This window comes from Lutjanus erythropterus, chromosome 11 (assembly GCF_056507025.1).
Source record: "Lutjanus erythropterus isolate fLutEry1 chromosome 11, fLutEry1.hap2, whole genome shotgun sequence".
Taxonomy (NCBI): domain Eukaryota; kingdom Metazoa; phylum Chordata; class Actinopteri; order Lutjaniformes; family Lutjanidae; genus Lutjanus; species Lutjanus erythropterus.
In genome coordinates this window covers 25,889,306-25,911,281 of record NC_139327.1, presented here as the reverse complement: position 1 = coordinate 25,911,281, position 21,976 = coordinate 25,889,306, and the positions used below count along the sequence as shown (strand labels likewise).

The window sequence follows — 21,976 nt, the reverse complement described above, 5'->3', positions numbered from 1 at the left end:
CAAAAAACAAAACCACATACTACACATTACTCACAAACATCTGCATCATTGAACTTTCTCATAGGCAACACAGGTAATGTAAAATTTAACCATGTGTGAGTCTTTTAGTTGTTTTTGAATAGAGAGACCAAAGGAGGACATTAAAATATCTTCAGTTAAACAAAGTACCAAGCCACAAGCTAGTTTTTAATAGCCATGCAGAAAGCAACTGCCCATATAAGTGCTCACAAATCTGCAGAGCAATGAAAGCCAAATAAAAAAAGAAAAAAAAAATCAACTGCGCAGCTGTTGCAGGTGTTCAACTGTGGGTGGGGTGTGAGTTTCAATTTCAGCTGCAGATGTGTACTGGCCAAAAGGCCTCCTACTGTAAATGTTTTATCTTTGACTTGTGTCAAACTGACACTTATCTAATGTTAGTTTTCCTTACTAGGGTGCATAGATTTTAAGAGCACCCACTTTTGCTCATTCCTTTACACATGGTAACAGTTTGTCTGAGAAATACAGTTCTATACTACTAAGTACCTAACTGAAGAACATTTATTCATAATGATTCAGACAGGAGCTATAATTGATGGAATCAGAAGCTGCCTTTCACATCAAACAAACAAATGGTTCTAACACATGCATGGAGACCTGCTCTGCTCTTATTCATGTAACTATGTTGTAATGAGATTATAAACCTGCCGGAACATCAGAAGTGTTGTATTTCTGCAAAGGACATGCAATGAAATACCTTCTGCCTTTCAATGTCCTGTATAGCCAAACTTTTTACTGTGCAGTACTCACAAACATCTGCACTGCTAAACTTCCTCACAGGCAACACATTTTGCAATGTATGAAATTAAACATGCATGAGATGAGCAGTTTAAAACCACAGTTTTTTCTTTCTCTGTCTCAGCCACAGCACCTGGTTTGAAATGTTCACAGCTCCAGGAGAGACTCTGTGAGAACAATTGACCTGAGCCAGTTACAAAACATACATCCCTTTGCATACTTTTTCCTAACATAAACTTATTTTATTTTAAACACACAAGAACAAAACAGCACCTTGCAATTAAGTGATGTTAAATTTCAAGATATTATTTGGTATGTTTAACATCAGCCCAACTGACAAAGACCCAAAGGCACTGTAATACTTTCAGTTTAATTCTACATGTGAATAAAAGATTATGGCTTAGATTTGCCAGTTCAGGCCTGACTTCACCTTCTTAAAATTTTAGATATAATCACAGTTAAAATTCCGAGTCCTCTTGCATCAGTTGTGTAAAATAAAAGCTAGTCTGTTAATAATTATCTTTCTGTGTATGGTGGTAAGACACCAACATGGTATTTATTAACTATTCATCCCTTACTTGTCTGAAAGCAGCATGCAATTGTTATGACCTCTGTATAGATCTTTAAATTCATACAACATATGGCACACCGTAGACACACGATAGTAGCACTACAAGTGAGTGCTGCTCAGCTGAGTACCCTGATTGTTTTTCTTTATGGAGCACACTGCAGCCCAGTTACATGTATTTTTCTTAGAAGACATGTTGGTTTCTGTGTTGTTTCCCTGATTGTATTGTAGATCACAACATTTAGGTTTGTCCAGTCCTCTTTCTGTCTGCCAGTTCCTATCACTCTCCTGTCCTTGTTCACTCTGCTGCCATTTCTCTCTGTCTTTTCTCTCAGGATTGACAGTAATGCCCTCCAGTGATGTTACTTGGCTTTCATTTTGCTTGCAAGTCCAACCTAGGAGCAAAACATGAAGTACAAGGTCAATCTTTCAGGAACAGCAAACCAGGAAGAGGTAAATTATTGTTATAATGAAAACAACAGAAAGTAATATCACAATAGTAGGTGAGAAATTTGATAACAGTACATTAATTTATTTGGATGACAAATGTATTTGAAAAGTTGTTTTTACCTCTTCTCTGCCTGCACAACAGGGTCACCCTGGTAATGAGGTCATCAAGGGGCTGTAGCGAGGTCATCCAAACAGGAAGAAAGTCCCAGTTCTGCAGTCTACGTGGCAAACAACCAGGCCTGTGTACCTGGAGCATGTTTACTGTTGCGCCAGATATAACCACCATAATGACCGGTACGCCAATCCCGGTCATCACCCTCCACCCTGCCATGGAGAGGGCAAACACGAGGGACGGGAGCAGCAGGAAGCAGAGGAGGAGGTACAAAACAGCAAACCAGCGGTACCTGTGTATATGTGATTTAATAATAGAATATTTTGATTTCCTTTGATGGTTCAGACATTTTGTTTGATGTGAGTAAAAAGAGAAACTATTACTAATAGTACCTGGCAGTGCATTTGCCAAGGGCACAGGCCATACGTATAGGTAAGCGTGTGGCTGGTATGGGAAACCACAGCAGGATACCAAGGAGATTAAAGAAAAAATGACATAAAGCAACCTGAAACACAAGAGGTAAAGGTGAAAGTAGGTTGGTACTACCTATAAAAGTGTCATGGGGTAGTTTTTTAATATTTACTTCTACTGCTGCTCTTTTTCATATTGTATGCTGTGTGGTTTTTGCAGGCAGTCTTTTCTTGCAAAAATCTCCCAAGTAAAATAAGTTTTATTATGTTCAGTTTTTTTTTTTTCAACAATAGGGACAGCAGGTCAAAATAAGCAAATCTTTACCCATTGAGCATCATTTAGAGACACAAAGCATGTTTTAGCACCACAAGAGAAAGACAAAGAGTGGCTGAGCTTAAATGCTTTGGCACTTTTGAATGTGTCAGCAGCATAGAGAGACAGAAAGATTACCTTTGTTTTTTTTTGTTTTTTTTGCCCCCCAGTGGCCAAATGTAATAATTACAGGAATAAGGACAAAGGCGAGTATATGTATTATTTCTATCACTGTTGTGTGTGTATGTATATGTGTATACCTGTGTGGCAGCAGCTAGCTTATCTCCTGGACTAGCCAGGGCTGCCAGTGTAGCTGTTGTAGTGGTGCCGAGGTTGGACCCCAGGGTTAAAGGGTAGGCCCTTTCAATACTGATCACACCAATCCCTGAGGATTAAAACACAAAAGATAAACAAAACAAAAAGAACAGCAATCAAGCTAAACATGAAAAAGGATTATTATTACTACATTATTAGCTACAGTCAGGTAAAACACATGAGTAATAGATCTACTAAAAGATTTAAATTGTAAATTGATAACCGGTCTTTCATGGAAAATTAAGTCATGTTTCAGGTTTAAATTAAGTTAACTACTCCTTGTAGTAGCTTTAAATTGTAGAGTTTGTTTGGTATTGAACAAATATCCTATGGAAGATATTCCACAAACATGCTTAACTATTATCTGCTACACTCCTGTTAATGTTGTACCAAGCCAGCAGGGGAGTTTTGTATGAAACACTGAGGTGGTCATTTATTAATCGGTGAAATGGACAGAAAAAGAGGAAGACGTTGCTAGAATTTACAAACAGCTTATACCAATGTATAATACATAGTAAATAACAACGTAGGCATTATGATATTTATTATATACTGTATATGTATTTATACATGTGTTTGTGTGTTTCTTACCTATGAGAGGAGTGATGGCAGAGGTGAAGACTGAACTACTCTGAACCAAAAAGGTCATGCTGGCTCCCACTATTAGAGCCAGATAACCTGCCAGCCATGTAAATGGGAACGGGAAATCTAGAGGACAGGACATAACAGGACAGTGCATGGATGTGTCCTCCTGCAAATTGTCATTGTTAAAATAAAGATTCAATTTAAGATCAGTTAAGGATAATGAAAAAGCTGTGGGCTTAACTGCGATGTAGATTGTATATTACCTGTATTAACAACTTTATTAATAGCACCAGCCACCTGGCCCTTCAGCAGGGAGTTGAGCAGTTTAACCAGCAGTATCAGACAGCTGCACAGCACCAACAGGGAGCAGGCCAGGAGGATCAGACCTATGGCCAAGTCTGACAGAGAGCAGTCCACAAAGAGATGTCTGCCTGGGCAGAGAGACAGAGATGTGACGTGTGTGATGAGGATTTAATGCAGAGATCAAGATTGTTGAATTGAGAAACTAAATTTAACTTGCAACATAATTATCAGTGCAGTTAATTTGCAGTGCATGTTGATGATTGATGCTAAATTGATTGAAGTTAAATTTAATGATGAAAATGAGGAATGAGGAAAAATGTATGATAGAGGATGAAGACGTTATTTTGTCGCTGAGAGCTCACAGAAATACTTAAAAACAGACAAAATGGCATACATTTCTGTGTATGTTCTGAGAGGTTGTGTGTTCCCCAGGATGTGTCATTGTCCTGTCAGTAATGTTAAACAGGGAGAGTGCAGACTCAGACAAAGAGATGGGACAATTTCAAAATACAACATATGCAGCAATAACATTAGTTTTTAGTTCACTTTTTGTTTTTCACATTCAATATATGAGCATGATTTGCATAACCAACCTGGCATCATGCAGTTTTGTCGACACAAGTAGAAACGGGCAGTAACTTGACATTAAATGGGGCACGTTGTATGGTACCAGTACCTTCAAGGTTGTGGTTTGACACCAGTGCTTCACCAGACTCTTGTTCCTCACACTCTGGTCTCCTTCAGCGATGGCTGTAATGACTGACCGATCCAGCTACGCACAGAAACTCACGTTATGGCACTATCATTACAGTTTATTGTTGCCATCAGTTGTCTACAGACAGATTACACAGTGAATGAACAGGTGCTAATATTTTTTGTTGGAGCCTAGACAGCTTAATCTCCCCATAATCTATAACATGATACACCTTTGTGTCCCTTAATGAGGTGTGCACATTGTCAAATTACGAAAGGTGCATTTTGTTGCTCCCAAGCTGCTCTGGTCTGCTCTCTGTCATTTTTTATCTTGTTCCCCTGAGCACTGTTGCCTCATTTGAAAATTTGTGTAATAGGTGACCGTTTGATGTAGAATAATTATGCAAAATCCATTTAATAGGTGATGTTTTCCTGACAGACTTGTCTTTCTGTTGTCTCTTTGTTGGGATATGAAAACTCCATTTTCCATTAATTTATTTACAATGAAGGATATAATGTTGAACTCGCAATTAATTTGTCTGTCGATTTAATAGATATTTAAATTTAGTTGACTAGTTTAAAAGTAAGAAAAACACTCAGGGTAGGAATTCTGTTGGTTTGGTGATTGTGGCTAACGTCAGCAATGCTTGAACCAGCAGCCTGCTTTCCATGAAGGTTAATGTTCCCATGCCTGTGCTGATTGTGATTACGTATTACTCCAGGCAAGTGGATATATGGCACTTTGTTCTGACACAGCTAAATACAACCTTATTTTAATTTTTTAAATCAAACTACTGCCACACTGGCTGCAGCCCTGGCTAGAAATGGCTGGCTGCCTAACATCACAACACAACCTTTAACCGCTACTGTAATAAAATATTAAAAATTAATTTTATCAACAACTCGTGTTTCTGATGCCAACTAGTGAGGGTTGCAACATTTTGTTGACTAATCGTACACATCCTGTTGATGTTTACAGTTAAATCTAATGTTTTTTTTGTTTTTTCTGTTAAATTATTCCTGCTGTTGTCTTCACAAATTGTGCTTTCTTCATCTCTGCCCCTCATTAATTTGTTTCCGTATCTATCTTGAAAAGTAATATGTAAATGCCGACACAGTACCTGGATAATAATTTTAGTGAGCGGCTCAGTGAGGACTTTAAGAAGTTCAGGAGCTTCTTCTCCAGTACTGAGCTGTAGTGTGTCAACCACAGCGTGTGACATTCGCTGCAACAGCCCAGTCACAGCTTCCAGAGGGAGAAGCACCAGAACAGACAACCAGTTAAAACAGTCATGGACTGTAGCACCAGAAAATGCCCTGAAATAAACACAGTTTCATGTTTTTTGTTTTTTTTTAAATAAATATACCTGTAAACATGTACAGAGCACATAAACACACGGCTGTACCTTTCAAACTCATGTCTCTCCCCAGCCTGCATCAGAGCAACAATAGTATTGGTGACTGATGTTCCGATGTTAGAGCCCATGATGATAGGAACGGCTGACTGAACATCCAACACTGTACAGAAAGACAAATTTGACAAAATATAAGCAACATAAATTTAGATTGATAAATTGAACAGTGGTATTCTGTTGTTCAAAGTGCCGTTTAGTGCGTTTTAGCATATAATCCATATCTAACATTGTTACAGAATTGTTTAACTCACAACCAGAAGAGACGAGGCTGACTATAATGGAGGTAGAGGTGGAGGAGCTCTGGACTAACACTGTCACCAGTATTCCCACTACCAGCCCTGCTACTGGGTTTGACAGGATGGCATTTTCCTGGAAGATATCTCCTGCTACCCTGCCTGAAAAGGAGAGACAAACACAGTGGAATAGCTTTGATATTTTAAATCAAACTTAGCCTCTATAATCGTGAATGAAACTTTCAATTACATGTCTATAACACTACGCATGCCACCGTATTTTATAATGCATCTAAATCGCAGCTTACCTCCAGCTAGTTGGAAGGCAGAACTTAAGATGTCAAGCGAGCACACGAAGAGGTACAGGAGCAGAAAGAGGAGTGGGATTTTGCAGAGAATGGAAGCCACTGTTTTCACACGCTTTGTTTTTGGTTGAGTTTCCATCGTCAGATCCTACAGGGCATTAATTATGTTTAATAGAAGGAGAATTAATGGTTAGTCCCTGTAGTAATGGTATTGTATTATATGAGCAGCAGAAACAAAAGTTACAATTGCAGCAATAACTCAAGCAGTGACAGGAGTAATGGTTGAAGTCGTTGCTCCTTCAAAAATCTACTGTTGTTTGTACAAATATTATTTCAACATACCTTTGACTTTGATGAAACGCTGCCTCTGCTTCAGAAAATGAATGCTTACTTAAATTGCAAGTGATAGCAAGAAATAAAGAAACAAAAACAGTGGATTTTTTCAAGTGAAATGAGAAGAACAAAAGGTTTCTACCTTTTACAGAATATATTACTGTTGTATAGGTAAATAAAAGGAAAAAAGACAGAACGAGACATGAGAATGAGAAAGAGAAGGAAGAGGGGAAAAGGCAGATATAGAAAGGGAGGTGCTTCTGTGTAGATTAACTGTTTTAGTAGAGCAGGTGTGACTGGTGACATAATGGATAGCTAAGACTCTCCTCCTCATTCTTTCTTTGAATCCCTCTTTGTCTTCATCTATAAGTTATCTGTGTGTGGTTTTAATTTGATACTCAAAGTGCGGCTGCTACAGAACTGAAATTATGTCAGTGACAACTGTTCTCAAAATAGCACTGCCACACACAGGTATTATGAGAATTAAGTCAACAACAGCACAGAAAAGTAAACAGAATATCTAATGGTAGGGTTTGAAGACTGAAACCCAAACCAAGAACTATAACTGTAGCTACAAAAATATTTTTGTAAAGCTGCGGTCTGGACTCCTCTGTCCTCTGGAGTTAGGAGGTAAATCATTATGCCACTGTTAGTTATAGTTCTTGGTGTGGACAGCCCTTAAATCCTCATCACCACTTTTTAGGCCTCTGTGTGTTTTTGGGTTGTCCCATTATTGTGAATGTGATATCCCAAGAATCCCTTGAGGGAATTCCTTCAAATTTGGTACAAACATTCATTTGGTGATGAACTGATTAGATTTAGGTGGTCAAAGGTCAAGGTCACAGTGACATCACAATGGTCAGCTCCCTATCAGTCCTCTGTACTCCTCTGTAAAAATAGTCTGTAAGTGAAAACAGAATGTTTCTCACTGGAAATTATTCACAGGGATCATCATTGACTTGTTGACATTGACTTGTTGGCTAATTCTTGTTTTGTATTGCATCCAAGAATTAAGTAACAGTATGTCTTTAAATTTTTTCTTTTTTAAACATGAGGGCACTCTTTCATTTCCCTAATGTGTGTGTTCCCATCAGGATTTGCAAGAGTTTCAGTCGGGCTAAGTGAATTACTTTTTTAGATGGGACAGATTTGGAAAAAATGTCTGACCTGTAAAGTTAGGAATACAAATGGGTACACACATTTTTTTTTTCCTTTTTATTAGTTTTCACAATTGAAAAGAAACATGTACAGAAGAACAGGAAAAACAATGTACCTCTGGAATCCTAGATTAGAAGTAGCTCATAGTTGTAATAAACAGTGTTGCAGGTAACATCTTTCTTCATTTAATTTGACTTCTCCTAAATTCCCCATATGGCCTAAAGAGTTAAAACTTTTTTAAAATACTAAGTGACTGTGTAACAATAGACATAACCATTTGAATGCTTTTGTTTACTTCCTGACCACACAAAATACATGGTACAGAACGTAAGGTCTTAAAAAAAAAACCTTATAAATGAAATTATTTAAACAATATCAAACAGAAAATTGAGTGTCTCATAGAAATGAATGACTTAAGGCCAGAATGCACTAAAAGTGCCTGCTGCCCGTGTTTTGAATTACACCCATTGTTTTAAATGGTAAAACACACTCAAAGTATCAAACTGCTTTGATGCTCACACTCCAAAATTGATTTCAACTTAATAACAGCTTATCATCTTTAAAATAAACAATGTGACAAATTTGAAAATTGTCTTTTTGATGCTTCTTTCTATTGCAGTTAGCAGGTGACTAATGCTACTGCTTAGTTATAGCTATGCTTCAATATAAAATTTTGATAAGAATCAGAACTGTTATCTGAAATACCATCATATGTCCAGCTGCAGTTTCATACTGATACCAGAAGGTAGCAGCAAATAGCTATTTATTTTCCTTGAATTAAAGGGTGAATGCACCATTTCCAGCTTCCTAACAGTACAGATGCTTTGCTGCTTACTCTCTACTTTGTTTACATCCTTTTGCTGATATGCTTCTTTTCCTGCTTAAATTTACAGAACGTGGATTCTGGATACTCTGCATGACTCAAAAAGAAACACCAGAATCTGTGGTGGTTTTGGAAAGTCAACTGTGATTCATTAATCCATTCTGTAACACATGGCAATTGTGTATGATGACAACTGTTCTATTTTAAATGTTTTGCTGTGTTTTCACAGGATTTCCTTAGGTTTGAACTGGCAGTTTTTCTACTTAATAATCTTATAACATTACAATACTCCTAAAACATCAGTCAGTTTTATTCAGAATTAAAATTGAAATAAAATGGAAACACACATTTAAATTTAGGATTTTACATCTAAGCATCTCATCTGCACATTTACATTTAAGCCTTTCTATTTTCCATTTAAGATTTAAACTACTAATTTCATGATATCAATATCAATGTGTAATTTCAGTTGCTTTTCTAACATTTAATTATGACCTGATTCTCTTGATTATTAAAATATATTCATTCATTCAAATACTGTGTTTATACTGTGTCCCTCCCTTTACAAGGCACATACCCTGCAGCTACAACTGAACATTTAAAATAAGTTATGACCTCCGCCAAGGAGGGTGTGTTCTCTCTGCTGTCTTGTTTGTTACCCCAAATCCATTGGACTTGGTGGAAGGAAGTAGCATGGGCCAAGGAAGAACACATGACATGTTAAAGGGAATTCAGATCACATCAATATAAACTAGAGCACTTGGCTTTGAACGCTGCTCAGTGACAAACTTGTTCAGCAAGATAACCCTGCAGCAGAGTAAACCAGCAGGTGAAGAGCGGATGCAAGTGCCAGTAACAATAGCAGAGAGATATATCGGGATAACAGCGTGTGCAGTAGAGCCCAAATATGTTTTATTTTCTATTATTTAACTCGATGAGCTAGGGATTTATTTTGACCAAACCACGGTTGGTGATTTTTGGAAAAGTGGGAAGACTAACAAAGGGTGTTTTGGTGAGTTTTATTTTGTTTTTGTTGAGGTTGAAGTAAGTGTGGATGACATTTAGTTTTAAGAAGTCTGCATTTACGAGTGCCCTTCTAGTTAACCATGTATTCAGTTAAAAAAAAAAACTTGAAAAAGAAAAGAGGAGCAATACAATTTAAGGATTTCTTAGCCATTAATAATGATTTAAATGTAATGAAAGTTAATGATTCTTGAGATTATGTGACTATTATTGTATTTATTGTATTTTATTTTGGAAAAACTTTTGTTAAATTGTTGTTCTGATCAATGGAAGAATAAAAACTTGTTCATCTGGAGATGTCCTTCCTTGGATATATACAACTAATGATGTCACTGTACAGATTTAACACTCTTTCATATCCGTAAATTTCTCCCACAGAGACGTAGTCCCAGGAACAGTATTCTGTGTCGATGAAGGGCTATGCTGACTCAATCGCTTTTCTGGGTCAGTGGGGCCGTTTCCAGCAGGTCGTCTTCTTCCTGCTCTGTGCCAGCATCATACCCAATGGATTTGGAGCTTTCACCCTTGTTTTCCTGACTGACATACCAAGTCATCACTGTGCTGTTCCTGATGTCAACCTAACTGACAACTGGCGTAAAACCATCATACCAGTTAAGGTGAGACCAGAGCAAGAGCTCCACTCAAAATTATTTTTATCTGTGTGCACACCTGACTGAGTGTCCACACAAGGGGCTCCGCACTTAAAACAAAAAAAAGAAATTACTACAGTAATGTCATTGTGTGTGTTACCTTAAAATAATGTAGTGTATTATGAAATATAGATATATCCCATTCCCACCCAATATTTGCATATATGCAAGTCCTAAACTGATCATATCGAGAGCTTTCTAAATATTTTCATTAAAGGGCAGTGTGCAAGATTTGGGGGGTTCTATAGGCCCCTTTTCTGTTGGTAAACATGTTTTTTTGTGGGCAGAGCTTAGGTGGAGGCTAGAAAACTCCCTAAACAGGTTAGCTTACACTTGCTAGCTGTTTTATTTATTTATTTATTTTATTTATTTATTTTTTGTTAAAGCAATTTTTCTCATTTTAGTTTGCTATTTGAAATGTCTGCTGAGTGACAGGACACTGCTGTTGTGCTGAGCCAGGAGGTCGAGAAAGAGAAAAACATCCTGTAGAACCAAAGTATTTTCACACCCGGCACAGTGAATTAAGATTTTTGGCCAAACCAGAGCTGGTGACTGAGACTGGACACTGGTTTTTAAGTAAAACCATGCTCACTTAACTTTTGAGAAACTGTATAGTTTAATGCTTGGTGTCATGCAAACATAAAAAACATGATCTTTTCAATACAGCATTTTAAAGCTATGAAAATATATGTTTTGGTCCACATTTATATCACTTATTACAATTTGAATGAAAGCCAACTGTTGTGGTATAAAGTTGTATTGCCACTTTCCAGGATAACAGTATATTGTGGGTATCCTTGGAGTACCTTTAAGGTGCTCCAAGGATACCCACTGTTGCTTTTGCAAAATTTAACAGATTCAGTTTATTACTTTGTTAAGATGTTTTCGTTTTGTGTATTTTATGTTAAAACATGATCATAAAGCAGTACAGATTAAATCTCAGGGTTTATGTACTATTTAAAGGGTTTTTTATGGCAGTTTGGCCAGAATAATTTATATATTTTAATAAAAAATTTATAGTTTTGTAGTTTATGGATCAGAGAGCCTGACAAAGCTGTATGGTTACGGTCCAGATTTATGTGATGGTATTGAAGGGAACAAGTATTTTAAGTACACAGTTGTCAGGCACATTTTGTGTCTCAATTTGAACATATTTTCAGGTTCGCATAATAACATCGTGTCATTAACGTGTCATTATGACTGTGAGGTGGTGAATGGGAAACAGGAGCTGAGCAGATGCAGCAGATACAGGCTGGATGTGGTCAGAAACCTCTCTGCTCAGGGACTCATTCCTGACAGAGACGTCAACCTCACAGACCTGGAGCAGGAGAACTGTGTGGACGGGTGGACCTACAGCAAAGACATCTACCAATCTACCATAGTCTCTGAGGTGAGTGGGTGGGTTTATCCAAAACAAGAAGAAAGTTGCTGTCATGTTCTGTTGTTACCGTCTTCTCAGTGTCCCTCCCCTTTCGTTGTCTGTTTGTCTGTCTCTGTCTGTAGACATTTTATCCCTTTCTTCCTGTGTCTGCATTTTCTTTGCCTCTCTGTTATGGGTTTAACTAAAGCAGGGCTTTGCCCTGCAGCATTTAGATCTGAAAGTATTTGCAGTGTTAATAAAATGTTAAGGGAGTGGCCATGACCAGACAAACCAAAATCATACCAGTGCATCAGAAACAGCCCGGTCAGTACAACAGTCAGTTGGCACATGTTTGTAGCCTCAAAGCCAACTCACACAACACGGACCACAGACACTGAGTCAAGTCTAATCATCAAGTCTAATCATCATCACATCTCTAAAGAGTCCAAATTATTGAAGAGGGATTTTAAAAAACATCTGGACCTCATTTTTAATTTTGTGATCCGTCTGGTTAAAATGGGTGTTTTGCTGCTTTAATATAATTTGACAAAGTTTCAAATTAAGTCTGAAATTATTTTGTTAATGAACATTTGAATGTTATAGTTTGTCAAATTTTATATGACATTGGTACAAAATTACAGAGTGATACTAGTTATAACACGTTATTGAAGCTATTTTGAATGCATGTTAATACAGGTCTTGAGATTTTGAAACACTCTGGTGTAACTAAGGCATAAAATATTTAAAAAAAAAACCACTGCTTTTAACTGTCACTAACTAGACAGCCTGTGTATTAACAAGTTGCTGCAACTTGTTCTTGTGATCTGGCATGTGACCGCACCCTTGTCAGATGAGCACTTTTGTGTCCACATTTGTTTGTGTGTCTGCCACGCAATTTGTCTTTGCATTGTACCGCAGAGGAGAAGCTTTTGAATGTAACCCTGGTATCTCTCTTGTCAGTTTAGGAGTGGACAAACACACTTTGTTGGATTTCCTCAGCTCATGTGATTTGTTCACAGTAAGAAAAAAAAAAATAGAGTAACGCCAGCCTCATCATTGAAACATAACAAACCAGACCAGCTAGATCTGAAGAGAAAGGACATTAATAAAAAGTGTTCTATAAAACCAGCAGCAGAGAGTTCATAACAAACACATTAAATCAATAAATGATCATAAAATTAATATGGATATCTTATAGTCAATGCAATAATGTATTGATATTCCAGTATGACCTGGTGTGCAGTGAGCAGTGGAAGCAGCCATTCACCTCCACAGTTTTCTTTGTTGGAGTTCTTTTCGGATCCTTCTTCTCAGGACAGCTCTCAGACAGGTAAGGATATACAGTAAATACTATACACGCAGTACATTTAAACCTGAAGTACCTTTTTAATACCATATGTACAGTAGTTCCCAACTCTGCACCACTCATTTCAAGTGCTGCTATACCTCCGATTTATTCATTGACACCTAGAGCATGATACATGGAAAAAACAGTGCTTTCAAAAAAGAGGCTACACTTATCCTCCAGGTTTTGTTGACATTTTTGTCCAAATTAAGTACATTAAATATGTTTGTTTATGTTCAGTACATGTACTTAAGGAAGGATTTTTTTCTCATATTTAACTTTTTTATTCCACTTCTCTTGATAGATTTGGAAGGAAACCTGTTCTTGTTGCAACTATGGCTGCCCAGACTGTTTGTACCTTTATTCAAGTCTTCTCTACCTCATGGACAATGTTCACCATCCTCCTCTTCATTAACGGTTTGGGGCAGATGTCCAACTATGTATCAGCTTTAGTGCTGGGTACGTATGAACATTCTGTAAAGACTGCCACTTTAGTTTCACGTATATGTCAGATTTTGAATAACAGTAGATGCAGTTAAAATTATACTGTATGTATCCACTGGCCTGTTGCTGTGTCACCACATGTCCATCACTTTGTACTTCCTTATGTCTGTGTGCAGGTGCTGAGACCTTGACTGGCCATGTGCGGGTCCTTTACTCGTCTATGGGCACATGTTTAGGCTTTGCAGTTGGCTACATGATACTGCCTCTCTTTGCTTACTTTTTAAGGGACTGGAAATCTCTTCTGTTGGCTTTGTCCGTGCCTGGTCTGGCCTACCTCCCCCTGTGGTGGTAGGTTGCACTCACTACATGAATTACAAAGGCCAAAAATATTGGGACGCTGTGTAAAACGTAATTAAATCACAATGCAATGATTTGCAAATGCTTTTGATCAAAGTTCAACTGAGTACAGTACAAAGACAAAATATAAAACTGATAAACTTTATTGTTTTTGTAAATATACACTTATTCCAAATTTGATGGCTGCAGTATGTTGCAAAAAAGTTGGGACCTGGGCATCTTTAAAACTGTCTTACATCACCTTTTCTTTTAACAACACCAAGTAAGCAATTAGGAACAGAGACAAGTCTGGACTGCAGGCAGGTCAGTCTAGTACCTGAACTCTTTTACTGCAAAGCTACACTATTGTAAGAATATGCAGAATGTGTCTTGGCACTATCTTGCTGAAATAAGCAGGGACGTCCCTGACATAGATGTTGTCTGAATGGCAGCATATGTTGCTTCAAAACTTGTATGTACCTTTCAGCATTAATGGGGCCTTCACAGATGGGACAGTTACCCATGATGCTGGCTTTTGAACTTTTCACTGCTTATAGTTCAGAATGTCTGCTGTGCAAACAGTCCGTAGAATATATTTCAAAAGGATTTGCAAATCATTGCATTCTGTTTTTATTTATGTTTTTCACAGCATCCCAGCTTTTTTGAAATTGTGGATTATACTATAGATTTCATTTTTGTTTTTTGTTTATTTGTTTCTCTTGTCTGGCGGAAATTCAGTGTGTTTGTCTCTTTAGACTTTGTCATTTTTAAAAAGGAAACGTGATTATTATTAATGACTACAATAAGAAGTTTTATAACTTGTCTTCACCAACTCTTTGCTGCTTTGTCTTTGAAACTCCTCTGATCCAAACTGAACCTGTCTGTCTGTTTTTGTGTTGAATACTGAGGCAGGTTCATCCCAGAGTCTCCTCGGTGGCTTCTCTCTCAGGGACGAGTGGACGAGGCTGAGGCCATAGTGAGAAAGGCTGCTAAGTGGAACAAAGTCAAGGCTCCAGGGGTCATCTTTGATGGTTATAGTGTAAGTTGACTTTGGACTTAACATAGTAGCTCAAGACCATCAAAGCCACACAGTGTTCAATGAGTCATAAAAGTATGGGGGGAACAAATCCAACAAGAAGTAAATCTATAACCCTGAGAAATAAAAATAGATTGAGGTGATGATTCTTTTGTCAAAAATAAGATGTCTTCTGTTCAGTGTATTTCTTGCCTATATCAAGAGAAAAGTGAAAAAACAAGCAACCAACAAGAAATGTTTGTAAAAATTAAACATTAATATAATCCTGGTGGGAACTTTTATGGACACCAATCATGTATGAACAGGAAGCTCCCTGTAAATTCTAATAATGCTGATGATGGCTAACATTACTTTTAAAAGTAACTCATTACATTACAAGATTACTGCCCTTAAAATGTAACTTGTTTTGTTACAGCGTTAGCTAATGAGAAAAGTAACTTGTACTCAAGTACTTCATGTTTCCAAACATGAAAACACCTTTATGATTCCTTGTTTGTGGTCTTATGATGTGGGAGGTGTTAATGCCTGTTTTAATTTATAGGACAGCTGTAAGTGGGATCAAGAGTCGGTCCATGTCAGGCACAGCTCGGCGCAAAATAAGCGATCATGAAATGCAACTCGGCACCACGGTTTGACTCAGCACGGCCCAAAATGCTAATACAAAAGCCCAGTGTCTGTTATTGTGTGTGAAGTTGATTCTTTCCTTTTACATCCCTCCTCTCTTTACTCTCATGACATGACTGTTCCTCCGGTCAGCAGTCCACAGACAAGACAAGACAGACAAGGAGACTAATTATCTTACTGTAAACAGCAAAGTCCGCTCCTCCGTGGTGCTGCTGCACACAGGTTTACAAGCAAATATGAAGATAAATCCACTTTTTAATCCCAAAAGTTTAACAGCTCTCATCTGGGCAGTCAGCATGTCCATAATTGTTTCGTGTATCCTACTGCAAAGGGGCTGAGGGGCAGGAGTAAAAATAAATCCTCTTTTTAATTCCAAAAGTTTGAAACATATACTCTGAGCTCCCCTCCTGCCACTAAAGGAGCCAGCATCAGAGTGACTCTTGTGTTTTTTGCATCCAGAAGTGCCACGCTGCCACTGACCCTCTCATCCAGAGCTCCCCGACTCTGAGCAGCTGTCTGTCAGCTCTGTGTCTCAACTCCGCCCCTCAACTCCGCCCAGTCCTCTCAGCACTCGGCAAAGCTCCATGATACACGCGAATGAACACAACAGAAAGTGAAGTCAAAAGTAACCGAGTGAGCTTACAAACTTCTTGGCTGAGCACGTTGCTCATTAGATTCTCTTTATTTATTATCTTTATTATAATCTTTATTATAATCCCATTTTATAGCGGCTTTTCCTGCAGTAGTTCCTGTCAATGATACAGGGTCTCATCAAAGGAACATGCGCATGCAACTGCATTAGTAGAACAGCCAATAGGAGCCCCCCGTCTGAGAAGACCTGTGATTGGTTTAAGTCTATCATCACGGGCCAGATTCTCTAAATGCTGAAAACAGAGCCAAGAGGAGGTGTAGAAATCTACTTCTGTTTCAGAACACTTGATTTACAATATGCTGAAATGTTTTTATGAAATTATTTCTCAGTGATACCAAAACAATGTTGCCTACCCTAACTTTAAATAGGTTTAAATCCTATTCAATACATGATCTATGACACTGCAAGAGCACAAAATGAATGCAACACTGTAAACTGATAATAACAAGTGATGTATCCTACGCTTTAAGTTGATCAGCTGTTTATAAATGTCACTTGTCTGTCAATGTAAAGTTAAGACTGTTATCCTAATAACAAAAGATGCTCTGAGAAGACACACTGGAGTTTGAATTTAGTGGCTGCCTCCTTTACTGTCTGCCAGACTTGATTAGTATATTGCTCAATTTAACTGTTGTAAACATCTCCTCCTTCAACATGATTATAAATGATTTGTTACAGCTTATAAACAGACACCAACTCCTCTGAAGAACATTCAGCATTAATTTTAACTATTTGAGCTTGGCCTGGTTCCTTAATCTCCGATTGCATATGGTCATGGTCATTTTATGATAAATTGCAAAAAATATGTTACAGATTTCTCTTTTAACTTCAGGTTAATAAGACAAAGACGCCCTCTAAGAAACACTACAGTGTCTTAGATCTGCTGAGGAAGAGCAACATCAGAACCACAACAATCCTCCTCTGCTTTGTGTCGTAAGTCTGAGGATTTATTTCAGCCTGAGCATTCAGTCAATATAAACTCACCATGAGATTTATAAATCACAATAACATTTATACAATTAGAGTGAATGTCTGAGTGCAATGTTTATGATCTGCCACGGCAGTTAAATTATTTTCAGTTTCTCTAAAAACATCTCCCTTTGTCATGCCCAGGTTCACTATGATTGCCGGATACTATAGCCTGTCCTTCAACACATCTCAGCTCCATGTTGACCCATACATCAGTTGTTTCATCTCAGCAGCTGTAGAGGTGCCAGCATACATTTCCAGCTGGCTGGCTCTGCGATACCTTCCACGACGAGTATCTGTTATCTGTACTTTGCTCTTTGAAGCAGTGTCATTGTACCTCATTCTGCCACTTCCACAAAGTAAGCAGGACAAAAATATGCTCACATGACAGTTGTCTGACTAAGGTGCAAAGCAGAAACAATAAGTACAGGCATAGCCCTGCTCATTATTTCCTCATCCAAGACTCTGCTGACAAAGATTCTTGGTTGAGATTGATGTTGATGGACTAAAACAAGTCCTCAGAAAAATTAAGCTTTTCTCCCAGGAGCTTAGTATTTAACACAGCCTTTGGGTGAAAGAGTTGTCAGCACACTAATCATAAAAACTCAAAGTGACTTGATCATTTTTAATAGTGCATGTGTAAGAATGTGATTTGTAACCTTATTATGAAAGTGGTTGCACAATGCAAACACAGGAGTAACAACCTCCAATCACTGAAAATTTGTAATTATTCAAGTGCTATGTGTTTTATTCAGTTAAAAAACAAACTATTTCCTCATCCTTTAGGTATGTCAAATCTGTGTGTTGCACTGGAGATGCTGGGTAAATATGCTATTACCACTGGTTCCTCCCTGATGTATGCCTACGCTGCAGAGATTTACCCAACAGTGCTCAGGAACACAGCAACGGGGATGATGGGCACAGTTTCCAGACTAGGAAGCTGCATCACGCCATTTTTGTTAAACCTGAGTGAGTAAACTTGGTTCATCACAATTGGTTTTACATATTTATTAAGCAACTGCACTGATCCGCTGATGTACCCGTTAAATATCACTATTTCACCAAGGTTGGAGGCATGCATGAAATCAGACATTTTCCCGTCTAAAGTTTCCCTTCTCATTGTTTAGGTTTATACTTTAAATACCTTCCTTACATAACATTGGCTACACTGGCTGTGTTGGCTGCCTTTGCCACCCTCTTCCTCCCAGAGAGTTTTGGACAGCCTCTACCTGAAACTATACAACAGATGCATAAACGAAAAAGGTAGGTTGCTTTAGGAAAAAAAAGAAAAAGCTGCTTTCAGACTGAATACAACCTGCTCAGCACCAGCTTCTTGTAATAATAATAATTATAGCAATGAAGAAAAATTATACTTTTTCTGTTCTTGCCTTTTGCCTTATATTCAATTCAGAACACTAACATTTTTATGTTTTTTTGTTTGTCTGTCTTTTCTCCTTAATACAGAATAAACTGTCAATGCATCACTGGAAAATAAACCCCAACACAAGTGTCACTCCAGGACAATCCACTAGGATTATCCAGTGCTTTAGTGGTTTAGGTCCAGGGCTGGGAGGACTACTTTAAAAATGTACAATAATCTGATGCAATTTCTAATTAAAGGTGAAAAACAATCTAGTCAGTCACCTAATCCAAATGTAACAATATTAAAGGCATACTATGCAGGATTCTCCTTTAAAAAAATGTATAGTCTCATATAAAAAATAATCTCTCTCAGTCATACATCAACCACTGGAAGTGTCTTCTAATTATTTTTGCTTTACCGACCCAAAGAGACCTGAGAATGAGAGTCAACAATCAACTATCTGTCTAACCACTGACAAATCCTGCACATTCTACCTTTGAAGTAACATAACTTGTTAACATTTTGTGTGGATTACCTCAATACCAAATATGATCAAATATCTTAGACTAATATAATGTTTTATTTTCATTGTTAGGTTTATTAGTTGTTTGTCCAGCTAATCCTTCCTTTGTTGTGCACAAATGCCTGTTTACATCAATAGCGATACCTAGATGCATTTACTGTATTTTTTTAAATATGCTATTTACACGTAATACTCAAACTTAAAGTAAAGTGGCATAAACTTATAATAGTAGTAGTAATAGTAGTAGCAGAGGTATTGACAGATTAGCCAACTGGATTTCTATGTAGCTATTGTTAGTGAGTGGTGTGGGGAGGTAATGTTAGCAGCTGGTCTGTGTAGCTAACATTAGTGGTTGTTCTTACCTGTAAATGTTCATTTAAATCCAACATTGAGTTCTTGGATGACGATGGCCATTTCAAAGCTGGAAGGCATAACTTGCACTGTAGTATGATATTGTTCCTGTTTTTTATGATTTAAAGAGAAAATAATGGTGAAAAATCCACCCAGTGAAGCATTTGTTTACTTAGAGGCCATGATAATGACGTGGCAGCTGTAAATAACTGTAACTTCATGGTTTCACTGTGGACCAGAGAGGAGTAGGGACACTTGACAAGTATTGTAATGTGAGACATTTTGCATGGTAGAATATTGTTCTTTATTTTAAAATGTATTTTAAATTTGTAATCGAATCAGCTTTACTACATGTAATCTGATTACGTGTTTTGTTTTTGTGTAACTGTATTGGAATACAGTTCCCTTTTTTTGTATCCCAGTTGCATAACTCTGTACATATATTCTGTTACTGTTCAGGCTTGTGTAGGTCATATGTTGATATTGCAGTTGAGTATAATTACTGTACTACTGTTTACATTTCTACAAAATTTTACTTATAGTTTTCCTTTTGAATGCATGTGAAAACATTACTCTTAAAGATGTCAGAATATCCTATTGAAATTGGGGAATTAAATGGCATGGAGTGGACTTCTACCTGTGACCATTCTGAAGTGGATTTTTTTTTTTAAATGATTTTCACTACTGTGTGTGATATTTTGTGCGTTACTTTAAATGGTGAAGATGAACACAAAATATTAATAAAAAAAATCTCTTAATAACGGTTTTCAGTGTCAGTCAAATTTCACATCTCAAATAACCATGTTACAAAATATACTTTGGCTACATATCTTTTAATCTCATTTATGCATATATATACAGCAGACAGGTGTGTTTTACATTAATGGAAGATACATTCTAAAGTAGTTAATAAATGTTTCAATGGCCTAGCTAAGTTTGCAAGGTTCATGCTTTATATGTGGAAACCTAACACAACTTCATCTGAGGTTTTGCATCAGAAAACTATATTTTTTTTAATCACCTTTCTAATTTTTGCTTCTATGACAGCTGTTAATATCATATTATCTGCTATAATATCCAAACTATATATTGTTCCCAATTCACGGTCGTAGAACTGCAGCCCCCAGCATGCTTCCTTTTTAACTAGCTTTACCGTGCATGTCTGTGCGGGGTATGACCAACTGTCAGATAAGAAGAAGACATGCTGGTGTTCCTTTTCTTCTGCAGTTAAGAATGTAGATTTATGAGAATTCTGAAATGATGGAGGATTATGGTGATGCCTTTCTCCAGAATTGCTCATAGCAGCTTTAAATTAGTGTGTAATTTCTGTTTGACCTGTTTTATGTATAGCTGATAAAGCAGTGTGGCTACATTCTGGGTACTGCAAGAGCACAGCTGTGAACGCCATATTGTTGCATCATAATTTCATCACATTTCCTTGTACCGTGGTGCACCATGCATAATACTGAGGTAGATTATTTGCAAAAGAAATGTTACCAATAAGGTTTGTGTCTTTGTGACTGTGAGGTGGTGAATGGGAAACAGGAGCTGAGCAGATGCAGCAAGTACAGGCTGGATGTGGTCAGAAATCTCTCTGCTCAGGGACTCATTCCTGACAGAGACGTCAACCTCACAGACCTGGAGGAGGGATGTGTGGATGGATGGAGCTACAGCAAAGACATCTACCAATCTACCATAGTTTCTAAGGTGAGTGTGTATGTGTACAAACCCGTTGCGAAGAAGTTGGGATGCTTTGTAAATAAAAACAGAATGACTTGGAAAAACTTTTTGACCTATATTCAGCTGAATACAGCACAAAGACAAGATATTTTCTGTTATCTTATTTTCTGTTTTAAGATATAATATATAATTAAAATGATCTTTGTGGTCCTTGTTGTTTGTTTAGTAGGGTCCGAGCACCAAACAGTGCAAGGACCCTATTGGATTTGCTTTGATTATTATTATTTTTCTGCTTCTACTCCACGATCTTCAGTTGCATTGTTGAGGGGCTAAATGTGCTCAATGGCACATGAAACTTGGTACATGCATTAGTCATGGTGAAAAAGTTCATGTGACGTGTACATGGCCAAATGGCTTGGCCACACCCTCTAAACAACAGCCCCCATGTGCAGGAAAGTCAGGACAGATATGTATCATGCCCAGATGCACAAAGAAGTCAAAAACCAAACAGAAGTCAGCCATTTTGAATTTACTCCTTGACTTTAGCATTTTCCATATGTTGTATTTTAACAAACTTCTACAGAATTCATCATAATGACTTCAAAATTGGTGGGGGCCATCCAGACTACTTGGTGATCAAAAGTTATTAAAATATTTATCTATTGTTGAAGGGCTTGGCTGTGGCATTGCGAATTTTGATCTCGCCGTTAAACACAAAATTGCTATAACTTTGGTGTAAATGGTCTGATCCACACCAGACTTCACACGATTGATCAGAGTCCCAGCCTGAACACATCTATGACAGGGTTGTGGCTGCAGCATGCCCTGAC

General features: G+C 37.6%; 2 protein-coding genes and 1 long non-coding RNA gene across 4 annotated transcripts; 2 read left to right on the top strand and 1 right to left on the bottom strand.

The window, feature by feature from the left end:
- Positions 1-1,369: 1,369 nt before the first annotated feature.
- Positions 1,370-7,530, bottom strand: LOC146319235 (sodium-dependent phosphate transport protein 2A-like). Its single transcript, XM_084729818.1, has 12 exons — positions 6,480-7,530; positions 6,190-6,333; positions 5,930-6,041; positions 5,645-5,840; positions 4,507-4,602; positions 4,225-4,276; positions 3,791-3,958; positions 3,534-3,650; positions 2,888-3,012; positions 2,297-2,409; positions 1,913-2,196; positions 1,370-1,737 (listed from the first exon to the last, which is right to left on the bottom strand). Exons 1-12 carry the CDS (start codon positions 6,613-6,615, stop codon positions 1,445-1,447), a joined length of 1,836 nt encoding a protein of 611 aa, XP_084585944.1. The 5' UTR covers positions 6,616-7,530; the 3' UTR covers positions 1,370-1,444.
- Positions 1,627-9,334, top strand: LOC146319234 (uncharacterized). The gene is made up of 3 exons (XR_014771530.1): positions 1,627-1,795; positions 1,935-2,171; positions 8,861-9,334. It is a non-coding gene; the product is annotated as an uncharacterized LOC146319234 (long non-coding RNA).
- Positions 9,335-9,345: 11 nt separating this feature from the next.
- Positions 9,346-19,796, top strand: LOC146319233 (organic cation/carnitine transporter 2-like). Of its 2 annotated transcripts, XM_084729821.1 has the most exons (11): positions 9,346-10,430; positions 11,671-11,853; positions 13,050-13,153; positions 13,473-13,627; positions 13,789-13,960; positions 14,861-14,987; positions 17,093-17,193; positions 17,374-17,588; positions 18,016-18,198; positions 18,357-18,492; positions 18,694-19,796. In XM_084729821.1, the coding sequence occupies exons 1-11, from the start codon at positions 10,224-10,226 to the stop codon at positions 18,722-18,724; spliced, it is 1,614 nt and encodes a 537-aa protein (XP_084585947.1). In that variant the 5' UTR covers positions 9,346-10,223; the 3' UTR covers positions 18,725-19,796. The 2 variants fall into 2 exon arrangements, with proteins under 2 accessions (XP_084585947.1, XP_084585948.1); XM_084729822.1 differs by lacking the exon at positions 18,694-19,796 and having other exon boundaries at positions 18,357-18,496.
- The last annotated feature ends 2,180 nt before the right edge of the window (positions 19,797-21,976 follow it).

Excerpts from the sequence above, each read along its gene's own strand:
- LOC146319233 (XM_084729821.1), top strand. The coding sequence starts at position 10,224 with ATGAAGGGCTATGCTGACTCAATCGCTTTTCTGGGTCAGTGGGGCCGT. Across the intron at positions 11,854-13,049 it reads AATCTACCATAGTCTCTGAG|TATGACCTGGTGTGCAGTGA; the intron begins GTGAGTGGGTGG and ends TTGATATTCCAG. Across the intron at positions 13,628-13,788 it reads TGTATCAGCTTTAGTGCTGG|GTGCTGAGACCTTGACTGGC; the intron begins GTACGTATGAAC and ends GTCTGTGTGCAG.
- LOC146319235 (XM_084729818.1), bottom strand. The coding sequence starts at position 6,615 with ATGGAAACTCAACCAAAAACAAAGCGTGTGAAAACAGTGGCTTCCATT. Across the intron at positions 5,841-5,929 it reads GAGAGACATGAGTTTGAAAG|GGCATTTTCTGGTGCTACAG; the intron begins GTACAGCCGTGT and ends TGTTTATTTCAG. Across the intron at positions 1,738-1,912 it reads GTTGTGCAGGCAGAGAAGAG|GTTGGACTTGCAAGCAAAAT; the intron begins GTAAAAACAACT and ends TTTTGCTCCTAG.